This window comes from Etheostoma cragini, chromosome 17 (assembly GCF_013103735.1).
Source record: "Etheostoma cragini isolate CJK2018 chromosome 17, CSU_Ecrag_1.0, whole genome shotgun sequence".
In the NCBI taxonomy this organism is placed as follows: Eukaryota; Metazoa; Chordata; class Actinopteri; order Perciformes; family Percidae; genus Etheostoma; species Etheostoma cragini.
The window spans coordinates 20726937-20749924 of NC_048423.1; the positions used below are offsets into that span (position 1 = coordinate 20726937).

General features: G+C 38.4%; 2 protein-coding genes across 7 annotated transcripts in view; one reads left to right on the top strand and one right to left on the bottom strand.

Moving 5' to 3' along the window:
• Positions 1-8119, bottom strand: part of nvl (nuclear VCP like) — a 40172-nt gene extending 32053 nt beyond the window's left edge. For 3 of the 5 annotated variants that reach the window (XM_034899238.1, XM_034899239.1, XM_034899237.1), the window contains exons 1-6: positions 7877-8119; positions 4884-4958; positions 2977-3047; positions 1982-2034; positions 1470-1560; positions 1258-1330 (exon numbers count right to left, since the gene is read on the bottom strand). In XM_034899238.1, the coding sequence (XP_034755129.1) occupies positions 1258-1330; positions 1470-1560; positions 1982-2034; positions 2977-3047; positions 4884-4940 (345 nt within the window). In that variant the 5' untranslated portion in view covers positions 4941-4958; positions 7877-8119. The remainder of the gene's footprint in view (positions 1-1257; positions 1331-1469; positions 1561-1981; positions 2035-2976; positions 3048-4883; positions 4959-7876) is intronic. The other 2 variants (XM_034899240.1, XM_034899241.1) reach the window with 2 other exon arrangements.
• A 775-nt stretch (positions 8120-8894) lies between these two features.
• tk2 (thymidine kinase 2) lies at positions 8895-18074 on the top strand. 2 transcript variants are annotated; one of them, XM_034899287.1, is made up of 10 exons: positions 8895-9168; positions 11655-11695; positions 12887-12961; positions 13427-13480; positions 15047-15136; positions 16161-16234; positions 16743-16831; positions 17175-17254; positions 17381-17461; positions 17798-18074. In XM_034899287.1, the coding sequence occupies exons 1-10, from the start codon at positions 8985-8987 to the stop codon at positions 17882-17884; spliced, it is 855 nt and encodes a 284-aa protein (XP_034755178.1). In that variant the 5' UTR covers positions 8895-8984; the 3' UTR covers positions 17885-18074. The 2 variants fall into 2 exon arrangements, with proteins under 2 accessions (XP_034755178.1, XP_034755179.1); XM_034899288.1 differs by having other exon boundaries at positions 8917-9168; positions 11577-11695.
• Positions 18075-22988: the final 4914 nt, after the last annotated feature.

The window sequence follows — 22988 nt, forward strand, 5'->3', positions numbered from 1 at the left end:
GCTTCTTAATTATCCAACAGTGTGGGTTGAGATCAGTAATATAAGCAGGGCTGCAACTAACGATTATTTTAATTATCGATTAATCTGTTGATTATTTTCTCAATAAAAATGTTTAAAAAAGGCTGATCAGCGTTTTCCAAAGCCAAGGTGACGTCCTTAAACGTCTTGTTTTTTTCCACAACTCAAAAAATATATAAGTTTATTGTCACAGAGAGTGAAGAAACTAGAAAATATTCACATTTAAAAAGCTGAAATCAGCCAATTTTAACTTTTCTTTCATAAAGTGAAAAAGTCATTTTTCTGAATTGGTCTTAAACAACCTGTAACAGCAGACAAGATCAACAGTAAAAAGAAAGACATTTTTGTATAGTTTTAATTAGTGCCTTTGCCCAGGTCTGATTTTTCCAGCAAAGTCACAGAATGATTTGCGGCAGGTAGAACGGCTCTACAGTAAGCCATTCTGATGGGTAACAGATTTCTTTCTAACACCGGAAAAGCCTGTGTTTACATTCAGCCAGGAAATAGGTAGCAGGAGATTTTCATAAAAACCTAAGTGTGATTTAATGTTATTTCACAAGTTATCTGTTGAAGTTATGGCTGATACTGGGGCAGGACTATGGAAGTAAATCTGTTTCATTGGATTTTGAAATTAAAAAGCCATTGAATTTCTAGCACTGAATATTTATGCACTGAAATTTTGTATCTGAATTTGTTGCCTCAGAATTTTACGCTTTAAATTTTCAACAACTAATTTTCACTTTTATTTTTCTAAGTTCATAAATTCAAAAATTACAATTAAAACCTGAAAAATTCCATATATATATGGCTCGTGACACAGTGACAGTGATAAGGTTGGAGCTAACAAAATATCCAAAGTCGGCTAAGTTACTGTATGAAACACATGAAATGCAACAATTATTTTAAATGAATCATTTTCTGTCTGAGAAAAACAATCATCGCAACTATATGACCTCCCCGTAACACTTACTCAGTAATACGGTGGGCTAAACAGAACCGAAAAGAAAGCAAGTTTGGTAAAAACACCAGCACTTTTATCCAAAGCGGCCACTAGAATCAACACAACTGAAAGTTACATACAGCCACTTTGAATAAATTACTTAATCCAACTTAAAAATAATTGCTAATTAATTAAATAGTTCAATCAATTTATCTTTGCAGATCTAAATATAGGCTTCCCCCAATGGAAACTCTATGACCAACATGCTTCAACTATCATTCCTCAGATTTAACCTTTACATTATTTCTTACAGTGTTCTCCAGAATGGGGTCATCACTGTCAGAGGACTCCTCTGAGCTGCTGCTGCCATCCCTGTGAACACACAGTTTTGCATGGCATTAGTAACACATTTGAAAACAGAGTACATTAGAGAGAAGGGCTTGTTAGAGCCCTGATGGGTAAGACAATCTTACTGGTCGAAACCAGGCAGTAAGCAGAGAGAGTCCCTTACCCGGTGTCATTGTGGTTGTGCTTGGCTCTCTTGGCCAAGTGTTTGCTCTCCAGATCATTCAGCCCAGACTCCTTCATGATTGCTTCGTACACTAGGAGAGAGAGTGGGAAAAGACAAATCAGAACCCCATACAGCTCATATTCCAAAAAAAGACTGATCACTGGAAAGGATTGGATGGGACACGGGCTGCACACGTCAGATTAAAGAATATGTATTTTATTTTGACATAAGGTGTTTTCTCTTGTGATGACATGACAATCCATTATCATGACTTAAGCTAAATCAAAACTTTGTCTATAAAAAAGCTCAATATAAATATAATGAATTATTATTATTAATAGTATTATTATCATCATCATCATCATCATCATCATCATCATCCTTCTCCTGTCCCCCCGTCCATTAGAATGGACTCGTGTGAATTTACAGTTTAAAATAATCACCCTGAAAACACATGGAGGCCAAACTACTATTGCAGTGTAAAATGGCATCAATCTACGTTTGCCTCTTACCTTTCTCTACTTGAATCCTGAAGGCTGTCCTGTTTCTTCTGCCATACTCCATTCTAAAGATAAAATATAAACCAGACAATTTGCTGACATGCACATCAATGTACACGCAGTGTCCAGGTTTGTTTAAACAAATGCAGTCTTAGCTAACAAACTTGCAATAACTCCCACCGTTATAGCGTTGCTTTTCATGCAGTTTTAGTCCTAGCTCTTTTTGAAGTATGTCGGTTTGTAGGGTTTCACCTCATGCATATCAATGAGGGTACGGTAATGTAAGTGAACATCGTGAAAGAAAGAGCACTTCTGTTATAAATTTTAATTAGGGCTGGGCAAGTTAACGCGTTATTATCGCGTTAAGTAATTAATTAATTAACGGCGACAATTTTTTTATTGCGCGTTAACACAGTTTTTATTATTTCTTTATTATTGTAAAAGTGTGTTGCTCACAGGCTTTGTAAGTACTGCAAAGTTAAATTTTCTTATGACCGGAGTACTTCCAGTCTGAAATATTACCTTGACAGTTGGTACCAGCAAATCATTCAACGAAACACACAGCGGCGCGAGGCTTTGACAGACTACGTTAGATGCAGCGTGTGGGTAAGTAGAGATAAACAAAGGAAAGAGACGCTAACAAATGCCATAGCGACGTGGATAGCTACAGACTGGAGGCCCATAAGGGTTGTGGAGGACATCGGTCTTAGAATTGCAACAATGACGGCAGGTATGAGATTCCCTCAACACGCACCATCAGAATCCCAGTTGTATGAAAAGGAGAGGAATGCAAAAGCGGCCACTATATACACTACTTTTGATCATTATTTCATTTTGCGATTAAAATTAAATTTTGTATTGCTGCCCAACTCTAATTTTGATACATACTTTGATAAACACAAAACCTATTGGATGATGTCCTGATTTCAGCAGTTGGTGTAGGACAGATTGAAGCAACGTTATGCACAGTCACCACCTTCGACTGAGTTTGAGTCTGATGCACTTGCCTGTACAGTTTTTGAAGTTCCAGTGCCATGGCTGAAAGGTCCACATATTCACTGGTGCAGGTCGCCAAATACTGAAGAAAGAATTTAACATAAAACAGGTTGAGGATGACACATATCAATAAAAGAAATTCAAACCCAGTCTCCAATCACGTGGCATAAAATTCACGCCAGAACAAGAACAGACCCAGGACAGGACGTTATCACTACTTTATTCTACCTCATGATGTCCTCTGTTGGCAGGACGGTTACCATACTGTCCCATCCTTTAAGATTTAGACCATTTATTCTTGTCTACAGTTTAGTTTGGGATTGAGATAAACGTTGTATACATTAATTTTATTATTGCCATTATAATTTTTATTTTGTGTCAGTGTGTCCTCTAGTGCAAAGTGGGAACAATTCTGGTCAAGTATTTTCCGTGTTTATTGCGCTTAAAACCTATTGATAGGCAGGCAATATAAAGAATTATATCATCAAGGCATGGGGATTTTGGCCTATACTATTTTTATTGATATGTAGGCGATGCAGAGAAGCCAAAACAACTGTGTTTTATGTAGGCTATTTGCAATATTTACCTGTTTTGCCACGGCTTGGGCTTTGACTTTCCCGCTTGCTTGTTGCAGTTTGTAGTTTATAAACCTATGGTAGTCTACTGCATTTAATCACAGCTGGTGCTTTGACGCTGCACTGTACAGTCATTTTTAGAATGTCTAGAATGGAAAATATGAAATTCACTGTAGCCTATTTAATTTAAATACCGCAAAGGAACTTATTTCCACTGGTCATTCTGACTGGAGAAAATAGGAATTTTCTTTCGGTCAAAGACCGGTAATTACCGGACAACGGAAACTGAGGTGTGTGTGTGTGTGTGTGTGTGTGTGTGTGTGTGTGTGTGTGTGTGTGTGTGTGTGTGTGTGTTTGTGTGCAGAGGTGGACTTACCATTAGGCAAAGGTAGGCAATTGCCTTAGGCCCCAAGCTACCAAGGGCCCCCTAAAACGCCTCATAAACTTATGGTTACGATTTCTTGTCTTACTTTTCACCAATTAATTATATCTCTAAATATTGACACGCTAAAGTGCTATACGATTGTTTAATTCATGATGAGAAACTCCCCCCCAGTCCCCACTACATTGGACTATTCCATTATTGTACTGTGCATCAGCGTATGTTTGTAAACAAATGGCTCAGCATGCTGTAAGCTGTAGCTAGGCTAAAGACGATTGCTAACGCTGATGAAGAGTATTGTCAGCCCAGGTTGCTCTAGCGATGCGGGGGCTACACACAAGACGACCTTACAGGATCCTTCGAACGGATATAGTTACGGGACTGCTGCTTTCACTGTCCATGATGACAACTATGGCAATGACAAAGATGGTGACACACATAATACTCAGCAACTAGACCCCGTGAGTAGCAGTCACCCTAATCAAGGTGTTATGATTGAAGATTATCCAGCACTCTTGCCAAAACAGCTGTCAGACAGAGAGCGCTGCTCAGTAGTGCAGAGGGGACCATAACAAGTCAGGGACAGAGTTTTTTCAAGAAATTAAGAGGGGCGCAGATTTACAAGCAATAACTTTTACATGCAAATGAAGAATGGAGAAAAGATAAGCAGGTCAGGTCTGGGCTCTTATACCGTGAAAAAAAGGAGTGAAAAGGGGGAGACCAAGGGTTGTGGAGGGCCCCATACCTGTGTTTGCCTTAGGCCTCAAAATGACTAAATCCGCCCCTGTATGTGTGTCTGTGTGTACAGAGATGATGCACTACAGTAAAGAAGAGACAGCGTACCTGTTTTTACTGAATTGTGAGATTATACAAACTTCTAGGCTTCATTCTTAAAAATAATACCTCTGCACTTATACACATACATATACAGCCCCAAGAGAACGAGGACATGGATTTGTACCTGCTCCACTCTCTGTCTAAGACGACTGTCCAGACAGCCACCACTTCTGTTCTTCATGTCGGTGCTTATGTGAGCCTGCAGCAAGACGGACATTCACAACAAGAGAGAGACTAAAATGAGGAATGTAATCACAGCATTAATCTGCCTAAATACATTACAATAAGTTTACTGTCAGTTAATACTGAAATTAATTTTGCATCCTGAGGAACAAAACAGTTAGGCTACACAAAAAAAAATATGTACACGTACAAAAAAAACATCAAACAAAAACAACAAACAGTTATGACAAGTACATAACGCATAATATCCTCTGGATACAGATGTTAGCAACAGAATATACTGATATGCAACCAAATATAACTGCATAACAGCTTAATGGTGAGATAAATGCCCCCCTCTCAGTCTAACTATTCAGTTGTTTTGGTGTTTGTTAACTAAGATTTCTTTTTAAATTCTTTTTCATGCTGAATGACTTCTTGAAGACACTTGTCAACCCATATGTGGTAACAACAAGATTTAAAGTGGTGCTTTTTCATGATTCTTTATGGGGAAACTAATGTTTGTCTTGATAAAAATGAACTAAGTAATTTACCTCCTTGATAAAATAATGGGCAGGCACCTGCCAAGGGACCCACTGCTAGCAGACAGGAAAAATAAATACCTGCTGCATATACTTCTTGCAGCAGCAACAAAAAGCAATAACACTGAGTTGGCTTAAAGAGACCCCCCAACACATGGTACTTAGGGATCAGTCGTCAGGGGAATCTATACAACGGAAAAATAAATAACTTTCATGCTGAGATTACAAAGTGCTGAATTTATGGATCGATGGACTCCTTGGCTGGATGTGGGCGGGGACGCACAGGGAAGGGGCTTTGGGTACTTTTTACAGCTTGTGTCTTCTATGTAACTATTTGATACGGGGTTGCTGTGGCTGTTAATGTCAATGATATGGATTTTGTATTGCTACTTTTGGTGTGTGTTGTTTCTTTGTTTTGTGTTATGTAAAATAATTAAATTGACGCATTTGTGGGAAAATAGGTTCTACGATGAAAAGGGTTTGTTTTTATCAGTGAAGTGAGGTTGTAGGTAACATACAAATCAGTGTAAGGAGATGGACCGAAGAATAAGAGACAACTGCAGGGCTCGACAGTAACGGTTGCCTGATTGCCCTTGGCAACCATTTCTTATTCTCTGGTTGCCCCCTTTAGCAACTACCTGTTCCATATTTGTTTTTAATTCAAAAACAAATAAATGAATACTAATAAAAGTGGAAAAATCTTATTTCAAAAGAAGTCCATATTTTATTTGGTTGTCTATGTAAAGTTTAAATGCTACGTTTGGGCGCAACACAACAATTCAACTATTGTGCGACCACTTTCCAGAACACAAACATCACTACATGTCACGCTAGTAAACAATAATAATGCGTTACACTTGAGAGCAGGTAGCGTTAGCCTACCATTAGCATCAGTAATAAATGGATTAAATACTGTGGCGCTCATGGCTCCGCCGAACGGCTGCCTAGCTAGGTGAATGACGAGGAGACTGTGGCTGAAATGTAACCGAATGGACCGGGCTTCATTACCCTAGAACACAGGCTAATTACAGGGTTAGAAGAGTGTCCGAAACAACAAAAAGGTTGCTGGCCGTCACTAGCTAGTTAGCTTCGTCTCCTCGAGTCAATACTTTTCCTCTACTTCCCGCTTAACTCCTTCCCTCCTCCCCTTTCTGAACCTGACCAATCAGCTGAACCAGGGCAACATCTTCGCTAATGAACACCCCAAGAATGTTTCCCATATTATTCCTGCACTACGATATGTTTAAAATTCTGACAGCTAAACTGTGTAAAAGTGTGACTGTATTTCACTGTAGTGGATTCCAATACCGGGATGTACAACAGTCTGCCGCTAAAGCTATGAGATATAAGACTCAAACTAAAACAACGAATACGGGACTAGCTAAATGTTGCGTTTGCTTTAAATTGGTTAACGTTGTGGTGCATTTAAAGTTATTGTAAAATACCCTTTCCTCATCCGTTTTGTACTGCAATGTACGGGTGAAAGAAGTAATTGTCAGTACGCAATCCTTTCTGCACATGCGCAAAATGTCCAAGCATGCGTATATAATAATCATGATATACGAGGATTGACAACACTATCTGTTCTACACTGACTGGCGTCAGGCTAACCGTTCTCTTATACATCGGTACACGATCTGTGCTGCTTGCACAGATCGTGTACCGATGTATAAGAGAACTAGTGTGGAGTTCACCGGAAACCAGGAAATAAACAGAAGTATGTTCACTTGCTGAATTAACACTTTTATGCCTTTCTGTCACATCTACAGCAGTCAAATTCGCTGTGTTCACTTGGACGGAATAACTGCACATTGGTAGGCACTTTTAATGACATTTTAAGCCTATGTAGAGACTTACAACTTGTTTAAAACTTGCCCTGTTTAAGCCGCTTGGGTACAAAATCTAGCAGGAGGCTAACTCAATGTAGGCAGAACCGATTGTTTTCATTTTTTTTGCTACTGACAACTCCAAATTTACACACAACAGAGCTACGTGACTGGAATTCTCCTTTAAAGATTGTGGGACCACTGTTGTAATTTGCAGTAATCATGGCAAATAGTTAGCTATGGCATCTGTAACATGAGGAAAACTAATTGTCACGAGTGACTTAACGTTACCACCTTCATAACGTTACAACAAATGTTCTTTTGACCAATAACTGGGTGTCCCCATGGACGTTAGCTAGTGGGTTTCTCGCTGACAGTGGCTGTAACGCACGTCCGCACACACACACACACACACACACACACACACACACACACACACACACACACACACACACACACACACACACACACACACACACACACACACACACACACACACACACACACACACACACACACACACACACACACACAGTAGTTTCAGTTAAACAAAACAGCCTGCTTTAACTTGACATGTGGTTACTTACCTCAACAAAAACACCACCACATCGCCAACTGTTCTGTTAAACTGATGATAACCTGTGTTTACGGTCTGGCAGCTTGACGCATTGGTAAGTACGGCATGGAGACTGAGACGACACTGCTGACCCCGGGAAACGAACATGTGTGCATCCTGTCTTCTTTTTCTTCTTCTACGTTTTCTTTTAGGTTTACCGGCAGTTGGCATTCTTAGCAATGCATTACCGCCATCTTCTGGTGTTAGTTAACTCCTACAGCGACTTTACAGACGGAATCACTTTAAACTTTCTGTTTATGGTTGTGAGGTCTGTTGTGGCAGGTTATTTGGTCCTGAACAGAGAACACACAGAGGCAGAATACCTGAGCAATTGAATGAGTTAATTACAGCTATGTGCAAATGTGGGCTGATTTGACAAGAAAAGGACGCCCAAAGGAAAAAAATCATTATGAAGACTGTCAGTCATCTTTGTTTTCCTGCACTGGCCATCTGCGCCAATCTCCGTTAGTAGACACACTGTAGGCCTACTGTGTGTATATTGGATATTTTGGCCTATTTGTATGTATTAGTTTATCTTTACCTATTTGTATAGGCCTATTTGGCCACAGTGTTGCTATGTTAGAGAGCTAGATAGATAGATAGATAGATATTTATTGATCCCAAAAAAATGGGAAATTACAGTGTTACAGCAGCACACAAAATATACATACATACAATATACATGAAATAATAATAATTATAATAACAAATTATAAGAATAAAATATAAGAATGTAAGAACAAATATTTAAGTATATACAAGATCGGAAAAACAGTTAGTCTTTAGCTAGTACAGATCTTTACTGTTTGTACTGTAGCCTACATTTTTATTTTTACTTCACGCTTGCTTTGGAAATGTAATTTCCAATGGCAATAAAGCCCCTGTGACTTGAATTGAATCAAAGTGAAACATATAGGCCTACAGTAGATGGCAGTGGGCGCCTGTTGTGCTACTAAATTTAATTCGAAGAAGAAGTCGCGGTTCTTCCTGTTTGATACCCGATACAAGCCTAGCGACATACATGGTTACAAGAGCTCTGCCGGTTGTAGACAGTGCTGTCGATAGGTGTGTGCTGCGAGATGTTGGTAGCTGCTGGTCGTGTGACGTTAACGTTAAGATGTATTCGACCCGTATTCGCTAAATGTGCCGTGGCTCCGTCATCATTCGGTGCTATTAGACATAATAGAGGGACAGAGCTACCTGCTGGGAGCGTCAGACGGATACAGAGTGGAGCACGCAGCGGCACGCAGCACGTTACTGCAGGTCAGTGGCGCACGGGATTATATAATATAGGATGTGTTTGGTGAAAAGCCTGCTGGAGCAGCTGCCCCCCGCGGCCCGATACCAGATAAGTGGACGAAGATGGATGGGATGGAAAAGCTTGGGTCCACTACAAAGTGTATTAGAATATTTCTATCTGACATGCAAATGAACAAATTACAATTACTCGCGACACTGTGACTAAACAATATTTTTTTCGGAATGCCTACTTTTACTTTTTGAAGTAGTTTTTCAAATCGTTCATTTAACTTTTACTTTTTGTTTGAAGCACTTTGCTTCTGTTAAATCTCATCCGTTATTGAGTAAAAAAAAAAAACAGTAAATAAAAAGTGTCTCCAACGTTATTTTGCGCCGATGCTTTGGCAAGGTTTCTGTCGAACAAACTCAAATCGAAAGCGAGAAATGGCTTTGTGCTCTAGACTATAGAGAGGAAGAAGCAAGAAACCTTAGGAAACGATACTATTCCTATCCCACCAAAAGCCAAAGAAGTGACATTTAAAATGTTAAGTGATATCTATCAACTGTTGGAAAATGAACTTGCATCTCTTTAATGCATGATTAAGGAAAACACCAAGCTATTTTCTTTGTTGGACTTACATTCCCTACTTGATTAAAAAGACCCCTAGTATCTTTTTTCTTTTCTTTTGATTTGCTATATTGTGTCCCTATCTCAGATTTGTCGACACTTTTCAACAATTGCACAATCCCACTGTGATTGTGACTTAATTGTCTGTATTGACATTGTACAATAATAATAATAAAAAGAAGAGAAGAAAAAAACTATTTGACAATGTTAAAAACATTCGGGCCTCATCCCAGGCTCTGGGCTCAGCCCATCCTTGATAATAGAATATTAGGTCACATCATTTGGAAAAAAACATGATAGTTGCCAAGGCAAAAGTTAATCCTGTAGAGCCTATATCCTATATATATATATATATATATATATATATAAAATTGCTCCCTATCGGTGTTCATCCTTGATCCTAAAACCATAACACAACAAATGTTGAGGATGACTTTTTTTCCTATGGAATGCCGTGTCATTCAATATTAAATATATTACTAAATACATACAGTACATAAATATGCCTATGATATGTGTCCTGAAAAAAGTATAATATACATAAAGAAAAAGCTTATTTAAAACAATTTTATTTAAAGTTAAAAAAGTATAAATATATAAAGTCATTTATAACAATTGATGCTGCCTACACCGTGTCATCCTTCTGCTGGGAATAGCACCCAACAGGCTAAAATAGGGCCGGTTTCAAACATGTTTTTAGCCTCTAAACATGCTCAAAATGTCATTACCAGTGCCTAGCCATGTGCAGTTAATCCTCTCAAGTGAACACAGTAAATCTGACTGCAGTAGATGTGACAGAAAGGCATAAAGGTTGTGTTGTGTGGACTTCACTGGAAAACAGGAAGTAAACAGAGGTATGTGCACTGGCTGAATTACCACAACTTTTATGCCATTCTGTCACATCCACTGCAGTCATATTCGCTGTGTTCACTTGGAAGGAATAACTGCACATGGTTAGGCACTGGTAACAACATATGAACATGTTAAGAGGCTTAAAACACGTTTAAAACTTGCCATGTTTAAGCCTGTTGGGTGCTAACCGCAGCAGTGTAGGCAACACCGATTGTTTTAATTTGTCTCACTACTGACAGCACTACAATTTAAAAAAAGAAAAAGACCTACATTTTGGGGTCTGGCTAGTCCACACAGCATTCTGGGATGGGAGACAAAAAAAAAGGTTAGCTGTTGTTCTAGCGCTTCTGCTAGCCACCAGCGCACTCTGAGCCCGGCCCCGGCGCTGGGGTTTGCACTGGCTGTACTTGAGTTGCTAAGCAGTGAACTGAAAGTCCATATCCGCAGCTGGTATCTGCTCTCTTCACAGAAAAGTTGTTTCAGCGGTGGAGAGATGGAGAGAGAGCACTGATGGCTGTGGCTGGATAGCTGCTTTGGTCGGAGGCTGTGTGAAATATAAGAAGTAGAAATAAACAGAAAAGATGACATCATGTCACAAGTTACCTGAAAAAAATACAACTGGACTTATGAAGTAATAACCAAATGTGTACTTAGGGCTGCTCGATTATGGAACATTTTTAATCAAAATTATTAAATTAATTAACATTGAAATGACAAAACATGATTTCTCATTAGTTTTTGGAAAGATATTACATTAAGTAAATGTAAAAAAAACACTCATTTAACATGCAAAAACTCAAATTTTAGCCCTTAAACCTCAGTCATTGTTTCATTTCCAATATGATTCCCTGGAGCATAGAGCCATGTCAGACCTATCACCATAAGGTTACTTTTACTGTACTGTATCTGTTGTGCATTTTAACATATTTCTGTCCCTCTGACCTCACTTTAGCCTACTGACCTGAGAGAGGGCAGCACTGTGAGTTGTGGGACGTGAAGTCTTGTCTCACTATGTTGTCTTCCTTCCAAGGAAAGCTGGTGCGGAATGGAGTGGACAATAAAGCAGCGGTGGTGAGTCTCCGCCATATGATCCCTAATCAGAGCTTTCTGTTCCCCATGCATTGCTCACAGAACAGTACATACTGAAGATGAGCTGCACTCATGATGCTAACTGCAGTTGCTTGTGTGGTTTTAATTATTTATATTTTACAGTGATTAAAATACTAATCCTCATTAGGGCTGTTGGATTGTGAAAAAAAAATCACAATCAGGATTATTTTGTCAATATTGAAATCATCATGATAATTTAACACATATATTCAGTGACTTTTGGAAAGAAGTTGCATTTATTGAACTTTAAAAAACAGTTAAGCAAATTAACAGTGAAAATACCTTGAACTGTGATAGTTCCTTTCACATTTGAACTTTTATAATTCCTCTTCAGAACACAAGAAAAAGGAATTCAATTTCAATTCAGTTTCAATTTTAATTATAGTATTAGTTCATAACAAGAGTTATCTCGAGACACTCTACAGATAGAGTAGGTCTATCCCACACTCTGTAATTTACAAGGACCCAACAGTTCTAGTGGTGAGGAAACAGTCCCTTTATGGAAGAAACCCCGGACAGACCCAGGGTCTTGGTAGGCGGTGTCTGACGGGCTGGTTGGGGTTGAAATGAATAGTGGCAATAATAGTCACAGTAAAAAATAATGGAACAGTGACTTAAAATAGTAGTTTGTAGTTCATGGCATAGAAGGGCACTGCAGAGCGTTACAGGGCACAGCAGAACGTAGGAGGGTGTAGGAGGACATCGCAGGACCACGGTGACAGCTGCAACCATGATTTTGGATTCTCCCTGATCCAAGAAAACAAGCTTGGGGGAAAAGAACATAAGGACTCTGGGTAATGTTTCCCCAGAGCTAGGTTAGTAACAGGCATTTCTGGGACATGGATGCCCACCAATGGAAAGAGAGAGGAGCTCAGTGTGTCAAAGGAAGTCCCCCAGCTGTCTAAAACTGCGACAGCATAACTAAGAGAGACATGTTAAAGAGAGGAGCCTGGTCGTGCTGTGCTGCCCTGCCTTCCTCTAGTTTTATTATATTATTGACTATATGGTAAATGTATCTGACAACTATGAAGAGAAGCCAAGAAGAGAAGGAGTGCGTCTGCGGCTAAACACCCCCCCGCCGGTCTAGGCGAATGCTGCGACTCATTACTGCCTGTTGCCTGTTAATATCTGTCTCTCTGTCACTGTTTTCAGATCTGCATTGAGGGGAACATTGCCAGTGGGAAGACTACTTGTCTGGAGTATTTCAGCAAAACTAGCAATGTAGAGGTACAACAAATCAAAGTCCTTAAACACCAAAGCTGTGCATGTGCTCCCAACAGAAAGTAGGCCTATCACTCTAATTGTTGGCCATATTGGCCTGAGTCGTAACATGACTGCTGTTTGACACGAGGGGCATGAAAAAGTTGGTCGACTTTGGGTTCAAAGCTTTACAGAAAAATACTAATTTAGCTTTTTACACCTTGTATGCGCCGCTCCTTTCCCTCAACCCTTTGACTTCCATTCCCTCCTTTATAATAAGGGCATTCAAAAAATGTGGGAAAAAATAAGAATTCAAGGAAAAACTGAAAATACCAAGTGTGGTCTCAGTTTCACATTCAGTTAAACAGTAAATTCCAAAATCCAGTATTTCAGCGCAGCAAGTTGTTAGCGATGTTACTGTTGAGTCATGAAAGCAGAACCCTGGAGATTGGAAATGTTCATTAATGATTCTACTTTTTGTTTTTGTTCCAGGTCCTTACAGAACCAGTCTCTAAATGGAGGAATGTCCGTGGGCACAACCCTCTGGTATTATACATGTTAGTGGTCTGACAGACCATAGTTGATCTGTGTTCCGTATGGATCAACACTCAGGGTTTAGAATGCATGTGACCCACTCATCAAATGCAAAGTTTAACCATAATAATAGAATGAAATACATTTTTACTGTTGCTCTTACTTAAGAAGGTTGATAAATCTCAATAGAGGGTTTCTGTGAAAGGATACAGGCAACGCAATATTCGGTTCACATGAACAGCACATCTTAAAATCCGGTGCCTAAATGACCGGTATTTACTGGACGGAATAGGAATTTGCTGCCACTTAAATATCTTTGCTGCTCTCTGATGCTCCGACACAGACGTTGGAGGCAACAGAAGCATTGCTGCATGTCACGCTATTTAACACTAAAGTTACACGTGGCAGCAGCCTACCTTTAGCTAGTGACTGGATTAAACACAGTTAAAATGCTGACAGCTAAACTCTGTAGTGTGACTGTATTTTACTCTAGAAGTTTCCAACACCGGGACGTACAACAGTCTACCTATAAAGCTCCTGTCACAGCGCGGAGCAGGCACACTTAGCCCCTCCTCCCCCTTCTTTTGATTGGATGTTGTACCGTCACGTGACTCAACGGTGGCAGACAAACGAACAAGCAAGCAGCCAGGCTCTGCGGCATCCAGCAGCACACACACACAAGCAGGATAGAGACAATCAGAGACTGTGTGAATATATTTTCAGGCTGAAAATGAAACAACGACAAGCTGTAAAATTAGTAAAAGTCTGTAAGATACAGTGGTAACACAACAGGTGTATTCAAGCATGTGAAAATACTTTCCTGGGTTTTAACTTATTAATAATCCAAAGGGAACATCACAAAAACACTTAAGGTCATAAAATTCATTCAGATTTAGCAATTGATGATGCATCTACCTTAAGTAATGCCATCGTCTTTTAACAGAAATGTACTGGTGGAAGAAGTTATTCTTGTTAGTTATTAAATTTTTAATAACTCATTTAAATCCCCTCCTTTTTGTGTTGATCCAAAAACTGAGCCGATCCGAACCGTAAGTTTTGTGATCCGTTGCACCCCTAGCACACATTATCATTTTGACATCGTGTTGACCTGACATCAGACTTTTAAAATCGGGTCGGACAAAAAAATATTTGGTATAGGAGTGATAATTAATTACTAGCAATAAGTTAGGTAGTGCTATATGTTAAGTTAGAGAATAGGTTTTAATGAATGTGCAGACCTAATGGAGGGGTTTACATTGTTTGTGGCAAGATTCAGAGACAGACAAACTACCTACATAGTTAGATACCATTAGAGGGATAAGAGAACATTTGTTTTTGACCCTTTTGTGAAGTGACCCTTAGTTGATCTTAGTTGATTTGGATATACATGTGAATTTAAGCCTAATGCTGGCACTATGTTCACAAAAGTCACAAAAAAACTATTCAAAACCTTGCTCTGGACACCACGATTATCCAGTTTAAACCTTGTGGCAATAAATGGAAGAATGGATGGAAAGAATGGATTTTCTGTAGCTTTGCCATCCTGGTTGTGTCAGCTGTTTGCTTTTGTACCTGAAGGCTCTGATGTACCAGGATCCTGAGCGCTGGGGCATCACTTTGCAGACATATGTTCAACTCACCATGCTAGACAGGCACATGTCAGCAATAGTAAGTGTACTGTTTGTTAGAAACGCAACCATCTTATCGTATACTAGTTAAAGAGTAACTTAGTTTTTTTCTATTTCCTATGATTTTGTGTTTAAGCGACTGATGGGAACAACAATCTTTAAAATTGGTCCAGTATTAAGGAAAATCACTGCAATTACATAGTTATACAACGTTAATGGGCAATTAAACCTTCAATTTACTTTCAATAAAAGTGCTGATTTTGCAATAACATGCTCACATTATTATTATTAAGTGTCTGACAACATCGTGGAAATTCTAATGAGATAGACCTTTTTGTTAATTAGTAAGATCCTTTATGTTTTAACATGAAACTCACCCTAAATCGCTAGTTCCAAACCCACCAGATTCCATTTAAACAAACAGTAATTTTATCATTGTAAAAACACTTCATTCAAAGTTGACGGAAACAAAATAAAACTATCCAAAGCCAATTTAGTTTGTCTTTCTGCTGTATCAACAATCACCACTCTGGTTTGGTTGAAATAAACCCTTAATTTACCCATTGACATGTGAAAATATGCTGGCTCTATACAGGCTAAAATTAGCCGTTTCTTTAAATAGAGTCTGGTGGGTTAAACGGCAGGGTTTTCTGAGTTTTTGCTGGTTAAACAAATAGATCTTTCTCTTTAGGAATCCTTTCCATAATGTTGTCAGACACATAACAACCTAAGCCTGTCAGTTGCAAAAAGAGTACTTTTAGTGGAAGAAATAAACAAGGAACATTTGCTCTTTTGGATTACATTGCATCCCGGTTCGCACCTGCCGGTTACAGCAATCTTGCGCAATACTGGACCAATTTCAGAGATTTTTGTTCACATCAGTCACTTAGACACCAATGCACGGTCCACTTTGAAAGAGGAAAACAAAAACTAAATTACCCTTTCAAATACACTGTCAACCTGCAGTACTGGCAAACACATTGGTAGCCATTGGCTGGGGATGCAAACATATGATCTCATCATGCAATCAGCTGTATGTACTTAATGTTTCTTGTTGTTTCCAGTCATCCCCTGTCAGGATGATTGAGAGGTCCATCTTCAGTGCCAAGTACATCTTTGTGGAGAATCTCTTCAAAAGGTATCTGTGGTTTAATAAATGTCCACGCCTGGATAAGACCAGGAAAGTAGATCAATAGATCTATAGCACACTATTTCAGCTAAACTCATGCTGGTTTGATGGTTCCTGTTACAGAACAGAACAGAAGGTTTTAGTCTACATGTAATACCTCTTGGAGCTGGGCTTTTTTCTGTCAGGAGAAGACTATTTTTGCTAGGAAACAAACAGTGGTGGTGGGTCAACATGCATAAACCCTTTTACCATGGTTTACTAATTTTATAATAGAATACATAAAATGGTGTTGTACCTCAGTAGAGACACTGTTTATAAAATAGGCTGAATATTTATTTTCTTGGCTTATACATTGACTATAATATTGGGAAAATGAAGGTACAAGCAATGCCCAAAATTACCTGATATAGACAGAAATAATAAAGATATCATAAACATTATATGTAAACATATTTAATGGTTGGCAAACCTTTGATGGTCATATTGCCTACACTTTTGTTTCTGTTCTGTTTTTTAGTGGGAAAATGCCAGAAGTGGACTATGCTGTTCTCAGCGAGTGGTTTGATTGGCTCACAACTAACATTTCCATTCCTGTTGATCTGATTGGTGAGTATACACAAAGCAGAGACACAAACACATTTAATGTATTTTATTGGGGATGTCTCAGAGGTAGAGTGGGCTGGACCTCAATCACAATATTAGTGTAAATCTATAATCTATAATACACATATAAATACATTATGCATGGACAACTTTTTTGATATTCACCACACTTACAAATGTGGCCATGCCTACTTAGGAGACAGGAAGTGTGTACCATGTCATACTATTGGTGCAGTTTGTAAAATGCTATTTTTAGTTATAGAGAAGCTTTAGTCCTGTGCAATTCACATTGACCGACACCCAACATACCTCTTAACCACATTCTGTGACTTTCCCCCGTTTCCAGTGTACCTGCAGACGTCTCCTCAGACCTGCCATGAGAGGTTGAAGCAGAGATGCAGAGAGGAGGAGAAAGTCATTCCATTGGTGAGGACGTAGATCCAAACGTATGGTTTAACTTCACAGAACCCATACAACGGTCAAAAAAATGTAGAAGTGGCTAGAGAGAGTGAAAATTAACATTTTGTGAATTGGTCCCTATTGTTCCATCAGGAGTATCTGGAGTCCATCCACCAGCTGTATGAGGACTGGCTCATCAAGCAGAGCTCCTCCCCTCTTCCTGCTCCTGTTCTGGTGAGTAAAACTTTCTTTTATTAGCTACTTTGACAGTGAGTTTTTGAACATACACATTTTCGTCCGGTGCTTAGCATCGCTCAAGACGATTGTGATTGGTTGAAAGAAATGCAGATAAACCAGAGTATGTTTTTCTTCCATCCCAGAATGCTGTGTGGACTAGCCAGACCCTGGTCTGGCAATGCGAGACTACTCGTTTTGTAACTGATGTTATTGCATATCCTGGTGTCATAGGGACCTTCAAATCTGGATTTTGGAATCTGGATCTGGACTTTGTCTCCTGCAGCAACTGCTGGCCTGTAACTCTGTGTTATGTCTGAATGCATGTGTATGCAGGTGATTCCAGCTGACCATGACCTCCAGAAGATGCTGCACCAGTACGAAGAAAACCGTGACAAGATCCTAGCAGCTAGCAATCTTTGATTCATTCTACAATGTGTGCAGTTTTTTAGGTTCAGTTGCTATTTATTTTGCACTGATTTATAATTATTGAGGCATTCATGTGTTAATGACTTTAATATTGTAACTGCTAAAGGTGAAGCTAATTTTTATTATGTTGCATACTACTGGAAAGATTCAACTATAATAATAAAACATTATATATTAGTTGATTTATATTTTGTATTGGTATTGTAAGTGTGTATGTCTGGCTGTCTCAAAGAGTGTTTATTCAATTTACTTCACACTTTGACGGGGTTTTGCTGGGGACGCAAGGTAGTGTAGTCTCTATTGGGGAGCAATTTAGCCAGATGGTGGCCCTATAACAATTAACTTTACAATTTGGGGCGGAAGCTTTACCAAGGTAAGCTTTTAAAATAGCTTTACCGGGAGATTGGTAATATTGATCTCTGAGAGAAAATGAGTGAAAGTATTTCTTTCCGTTACATTTGGTTTTAATTAACCTGTAATTGTGTGTTTGTCAGTCAAAATGGACAGAAATATTAATTATAATTATTATCTATAATTGAATTTAAACGATTAGTCGCTGCTGCCCTAGAGTGGAGAGATAGTCCCCATATGACAGAGAATGTGTGGTTAATTGTAAACTTGGTTCTTGAAGTCTAGAGATATCCCTCTGGCTCTAGGCTGCTTGGAGATGGGTTCTGATGAAACTATCCGTGATTCCACTCCAGCACAGGTCCATTATAGGCTTAGAGAGATAGTCACTCAGAGAACCAGGGTTAACTTTTTGCAGTTTCACTGTTTTAGTGTTCTCCACAGCTGTCTAAAATATTAAAGGGTTTCTCTGATGTAGAGCGTAAATGTTCAATAATGTAAACATGCTGTTTAGATTTATAGCGTGCGTGTTCGTTTTTGTATGATGATCAGAATAGATCAAGACACATGTGGCAATGAATGTAGCCTATGCTGTACCAAGAACTTCCCCTAAAGTCTATTCACTTTAGGCTTGACTTGTGATTGTAAAAAATGATTAGTTTTGTCCTTTATGAAGAAAAGTGGCTGGGGTCAGTTCCAATTCTTCTTATCTTAGCTCACATCAACTGTATTTGTCACATAAAATCATACAAGGAACAATACCAGTAAAATAGAATCCCATCAGCTCGTTCAACTTTTGCATGAACCGTCAGAAAGCAGAATGTGGCCCTCAGAAAGAAGCAAAGTTACGCAGTTGATTAGCCCCGGCCCTCCAGGATGCAGAAGTCTCCGGGAAAGCACCCTACGGTGGCCAACAGGGGCAAAACGCCCTGCAATTTAAGAAGACGCATCCAAATAGATAAAACAAAAGCAAATAAAAAAAAAAAAAAAGGCAACTTCAGTGATTTGACAAAACATGCGTAGCATTTAGAAAATACACACAACCAAATACATAAAAGTGCTGCAAAATGGAAACAATGCAAAAACAAAATCACACAAAACCCGAAAAAAGAAACTGCAAAAAGAAAGACAGACCAAAAAAAATAGTGGTACATTTTTTCTAAGTGGAGCAGCTTGATTTTCGCCCTTTTGGGGAAAGAGTGCTCTGCCTTTTTATTAGAGTCTGGTATGTCTGCAGCCTGGAGACCTTCTGTCTCATGGCTCCTGTCCATAGACTGTATGTTAAATTAACATGATATATTAATAACATACCGTCTATGCTCCCTCTATGCATGTGTTGTCAAATTACTGAAGTTGTTTTCTTCATTTCCTTGTGTTTTGTCTATTTGCATGTGTTTCTTAAGTTGCTGGGCATTTGCCCCTGTCGGCCACTGTAGCACAACACAGCTAGCTAGAAACCTCTTTAACTGTCTATGCTAGAAACCGACGGAGGCCACCCTGCTGACCATCTGACAGATGCACATTTATGGCTATAAGGATGCCCAGCAGAGAAGTCACAGTGGTTTTGAATGCTGTAGCCTTCTAATATAAAATCCTTCCTTTGTTTGGGGAAGGCAGATGTACCTTGCCCGGAGAACATAACGTAACCACTATCTCCAGACAGCACACTACTCTGTGTAATAAGCATTCACCAAAACACAATTGGTCTTTTATGGAAACATTTTACATTCTTTTTATATTTACCTGCAAATAGTAAGAACATTATTCTACACATCTTAACAATAACCCAGAAAAAAATACAAAATACCTGGTGTGAATTAGGTTATTACACAACTTGACAGCCATACACACCCATGCTAAAGTTGATTAAAAAGAGGAATCAAAAAAAAAATTAGATTTTTATTGTGGAATTGATCTTAATGCCTTAATTCAAAACATTTAGGAAAATCCAACCTTTTAAGGACACCAGTTTTCTTTGTGAATGAATAATGTATTGTAAATAAATAAATAGTCTTACTTAAAATACCCCCCTGTATTTTAATAAAGAATATTTATATACACTATTCATTCACAAAGAAAATACAATATAGACACCCCTATGTTAAATTCCCATTCCCAGGCACATTTTTATTTTTAAAGTCCAGTTATTTCATGGATCCAGGATACTATGCATCCGGATAAAGTTCCCTTGACCTTTGGAATCAAACTAACCCCATATCATCACATACCCTTCACCCTACCTAGAGGCATGGTGTTATTTCAGTTATAGCTTAATAGCTGGTTTCATTTGCATTGAGACATGATTTTATGGAAAGTTCGCCATGCCTATCTCTATGTACGGTGAAGGATATGGGATGATGTGGGGCTATTTTAATTCCAAAGGCCAAGGATGCATAGTATCCTGGATCCTAGAAATAATCAGCCTTTAATAATAAAAATGTGCCTGCTTCTATGGGAATTTGACATAGGGGTGTGTATACTTCTGCCCCCTGTATTTTAAGGAAGAAAATGTACTTATTTGCAATTCATTATTCATTCACAAAGAAAACTGGTTTCCTTAAAAGGTTGTTTTTTCCTAATTTTTTTAATTAAAGCATTAATTTCCAAAAGATGTATTGCTTTTTTATTAATCAACTTTAGCATGGGTGTGTAGCCACTGTATGTATATGGGAGTGTCTTGTTATCCAACATTTGTTATATGCAGCTGAAGCAGCTTAAGACATTCCTGAGAGTAGGTAGAACAGATTCCAAACTGACAGGCTAATTCACAAAAGGATTGCACAGCTTTTGCAGCAGCCAAACCTGTACAAATAGCCAGTGGTGGAAGAAGTATTCCGATCCTTTACTTGATTAAAAGTACAAATTCCACACTGTAAGGATACTCTGTTACACGTAAAAGTCCAGCATTGATAATTTTATTTAGTAAAAGTATGTAAGTAGCATCAAGAAATTAAAGTATTGAAAGTAAAAATACTCAATTCAAAACAATCAAAAACTGACGATTAAAAAACGTCTAATGATTTCAGCTGGACTTGTGTGGCCTTGCCTATACAGTATATTGCTGAAAAATGTCATTTATAATAAAACAGTACCTCATATTTGTATTCAGTAGGTGCTTGTACTCCGAAGGTACAAGCGTAAATGTACTAAATGTACTTAGTTAAAGTCTGCCACTGCAAATAGCCAGGACAAAACAAAACGGTGTAATTCTCAAAGTATTTGCTAGGCAAATAATGTCTTGTTGCTCCTGTTCTTTTTGCATTTAAATTTTGTAATAAGCATTGTACAACTGGTGCAAAATTGGACTCATTGCAACAGTCTAATGCACAAAGATCAGCACTAACTGCCACATTGCCACATGCAATTACAATGACATTATTAGCATCTTCAGAGAGTGAGAGATACAGGGGAGACCAGGCTTAGTTGTCACACTGCTAATTACAGCTAAATTAGAGGGCACTATGACAATGTATTTGATGTTATTCAGTTGTTCTGCCATCCTGGTCATTTTGCACTGGTCATTTTGTGGAAAAGACACAAAACATTAAGGTGACGAAAATAAATTGTAATTTTTACATGTCAGAGTAACATTTTCATGTTGTTGTTTTTGTATTGAAAGATTGTCGGTTATTAGTAATTACAAACTTAAAAACATATTAAAAAGTTGAAGTTAATAATAATAGCTGTGATTTGAGTCAACTTCTTAAGTGTTTGTCAAGTGGCCAGTTGGGGTCGGTTGTCTCACTGCTCTGGGAGTTGGTTGTCACATTCAGTATGTGGAGATTAATGTAATTCAATCTTACTGCTTTATTTAACTTATATTCATGATAAATTGTTATTATACAATGGCTTTAAGAAAGCCTAGATTTTTGTTCAATACCGTAAAGTCATTTATTTTGCTTCTCATTACAGAGAATAATTGGAACAAAGAATCACCTGTTTAAAATGCATGGTTTAAACACAAAGAGCATTGATGAATACTAATATAGACCGGGTATCCATTTCAAAACTATTTTGGTATTTCTATATTAAAAACCTTTTTTTTTATTAAAACCCCATTTATAACAGTAGGGACAACCAACCCCATACCTTGTGACAGGGTTGGTTGTCACAATGTGTCAGAGCATCCTTGATGGTAAATTACTTCTTGTTACAATAGGTTGTGAAAATGTAAGGGATTTCACTTTCAAAGCTTTCATTTAATGTAGAAATGACTATTGCAAGATGTTTTAATGAGACGCAATTTACACAAGAGTAAAAAGTGTGACAACCAACCCTGGTCTCTCCTACAAACTGAAGTGCATTTATAAGGGATGTCCACTCTGTGTGTTTGAAAACAACAACAGCACTGACAGACTAGGATGTTAAATCTCTCTGTCACGTTTAAATTTCTTTCCTGAGGTTTTGAGCTTCATTTTTTTTCTTCTCTCTGCCACTGTTCTGCCTATGGTGTCCTTAGTGCAAAGATAACAGTTAAACTTTGCAACAGGGATAATTGCAATCAGAGCATTAGGGGGAAACTGGACACACAGTAGCTGCAAAACTTTATGGCCATCTTTGCTATATTAGCATGGAGTCTTTTCTAAATCGGACCTTGAGCCGTTAGGGTCACAAGTGATGACCAGTTTTTATGGTGCTATCAGTGGCTACAATCTACTCTTTGTGAATTAACCTGTGAATGTTCATAAAATTGGCATTGCGCAATCACATTTTGTTCTGCCCTTTAAAATTTGTACTTTAGTACTGTTAA

Excerpts from the sequence above, each read along its gene's own strand:
- tk2 (XM_034899287.1), top strand. The coding sequence starts at position 8,985 with ATGTTGGTAGCTGCTGGTCGTGTGACGTTAACGTTAAGATGTATTCGA. Across the intron at positions 11,696-12,886 it reads TGGACAATAAAGCAGCGGTG|ATCTGCATTGAGGGGAACAT; the intron begins GTGAGTCTCCGC and ends CACTGTTTTCAG. Across the intron at positions 13,481-15,046 it reads TCCGTGGGCACAACCCTCTG|GCTCTGATGTACCAGGATCC; the intron begins GTATTATACATG and ends TTGTACCTGAAG.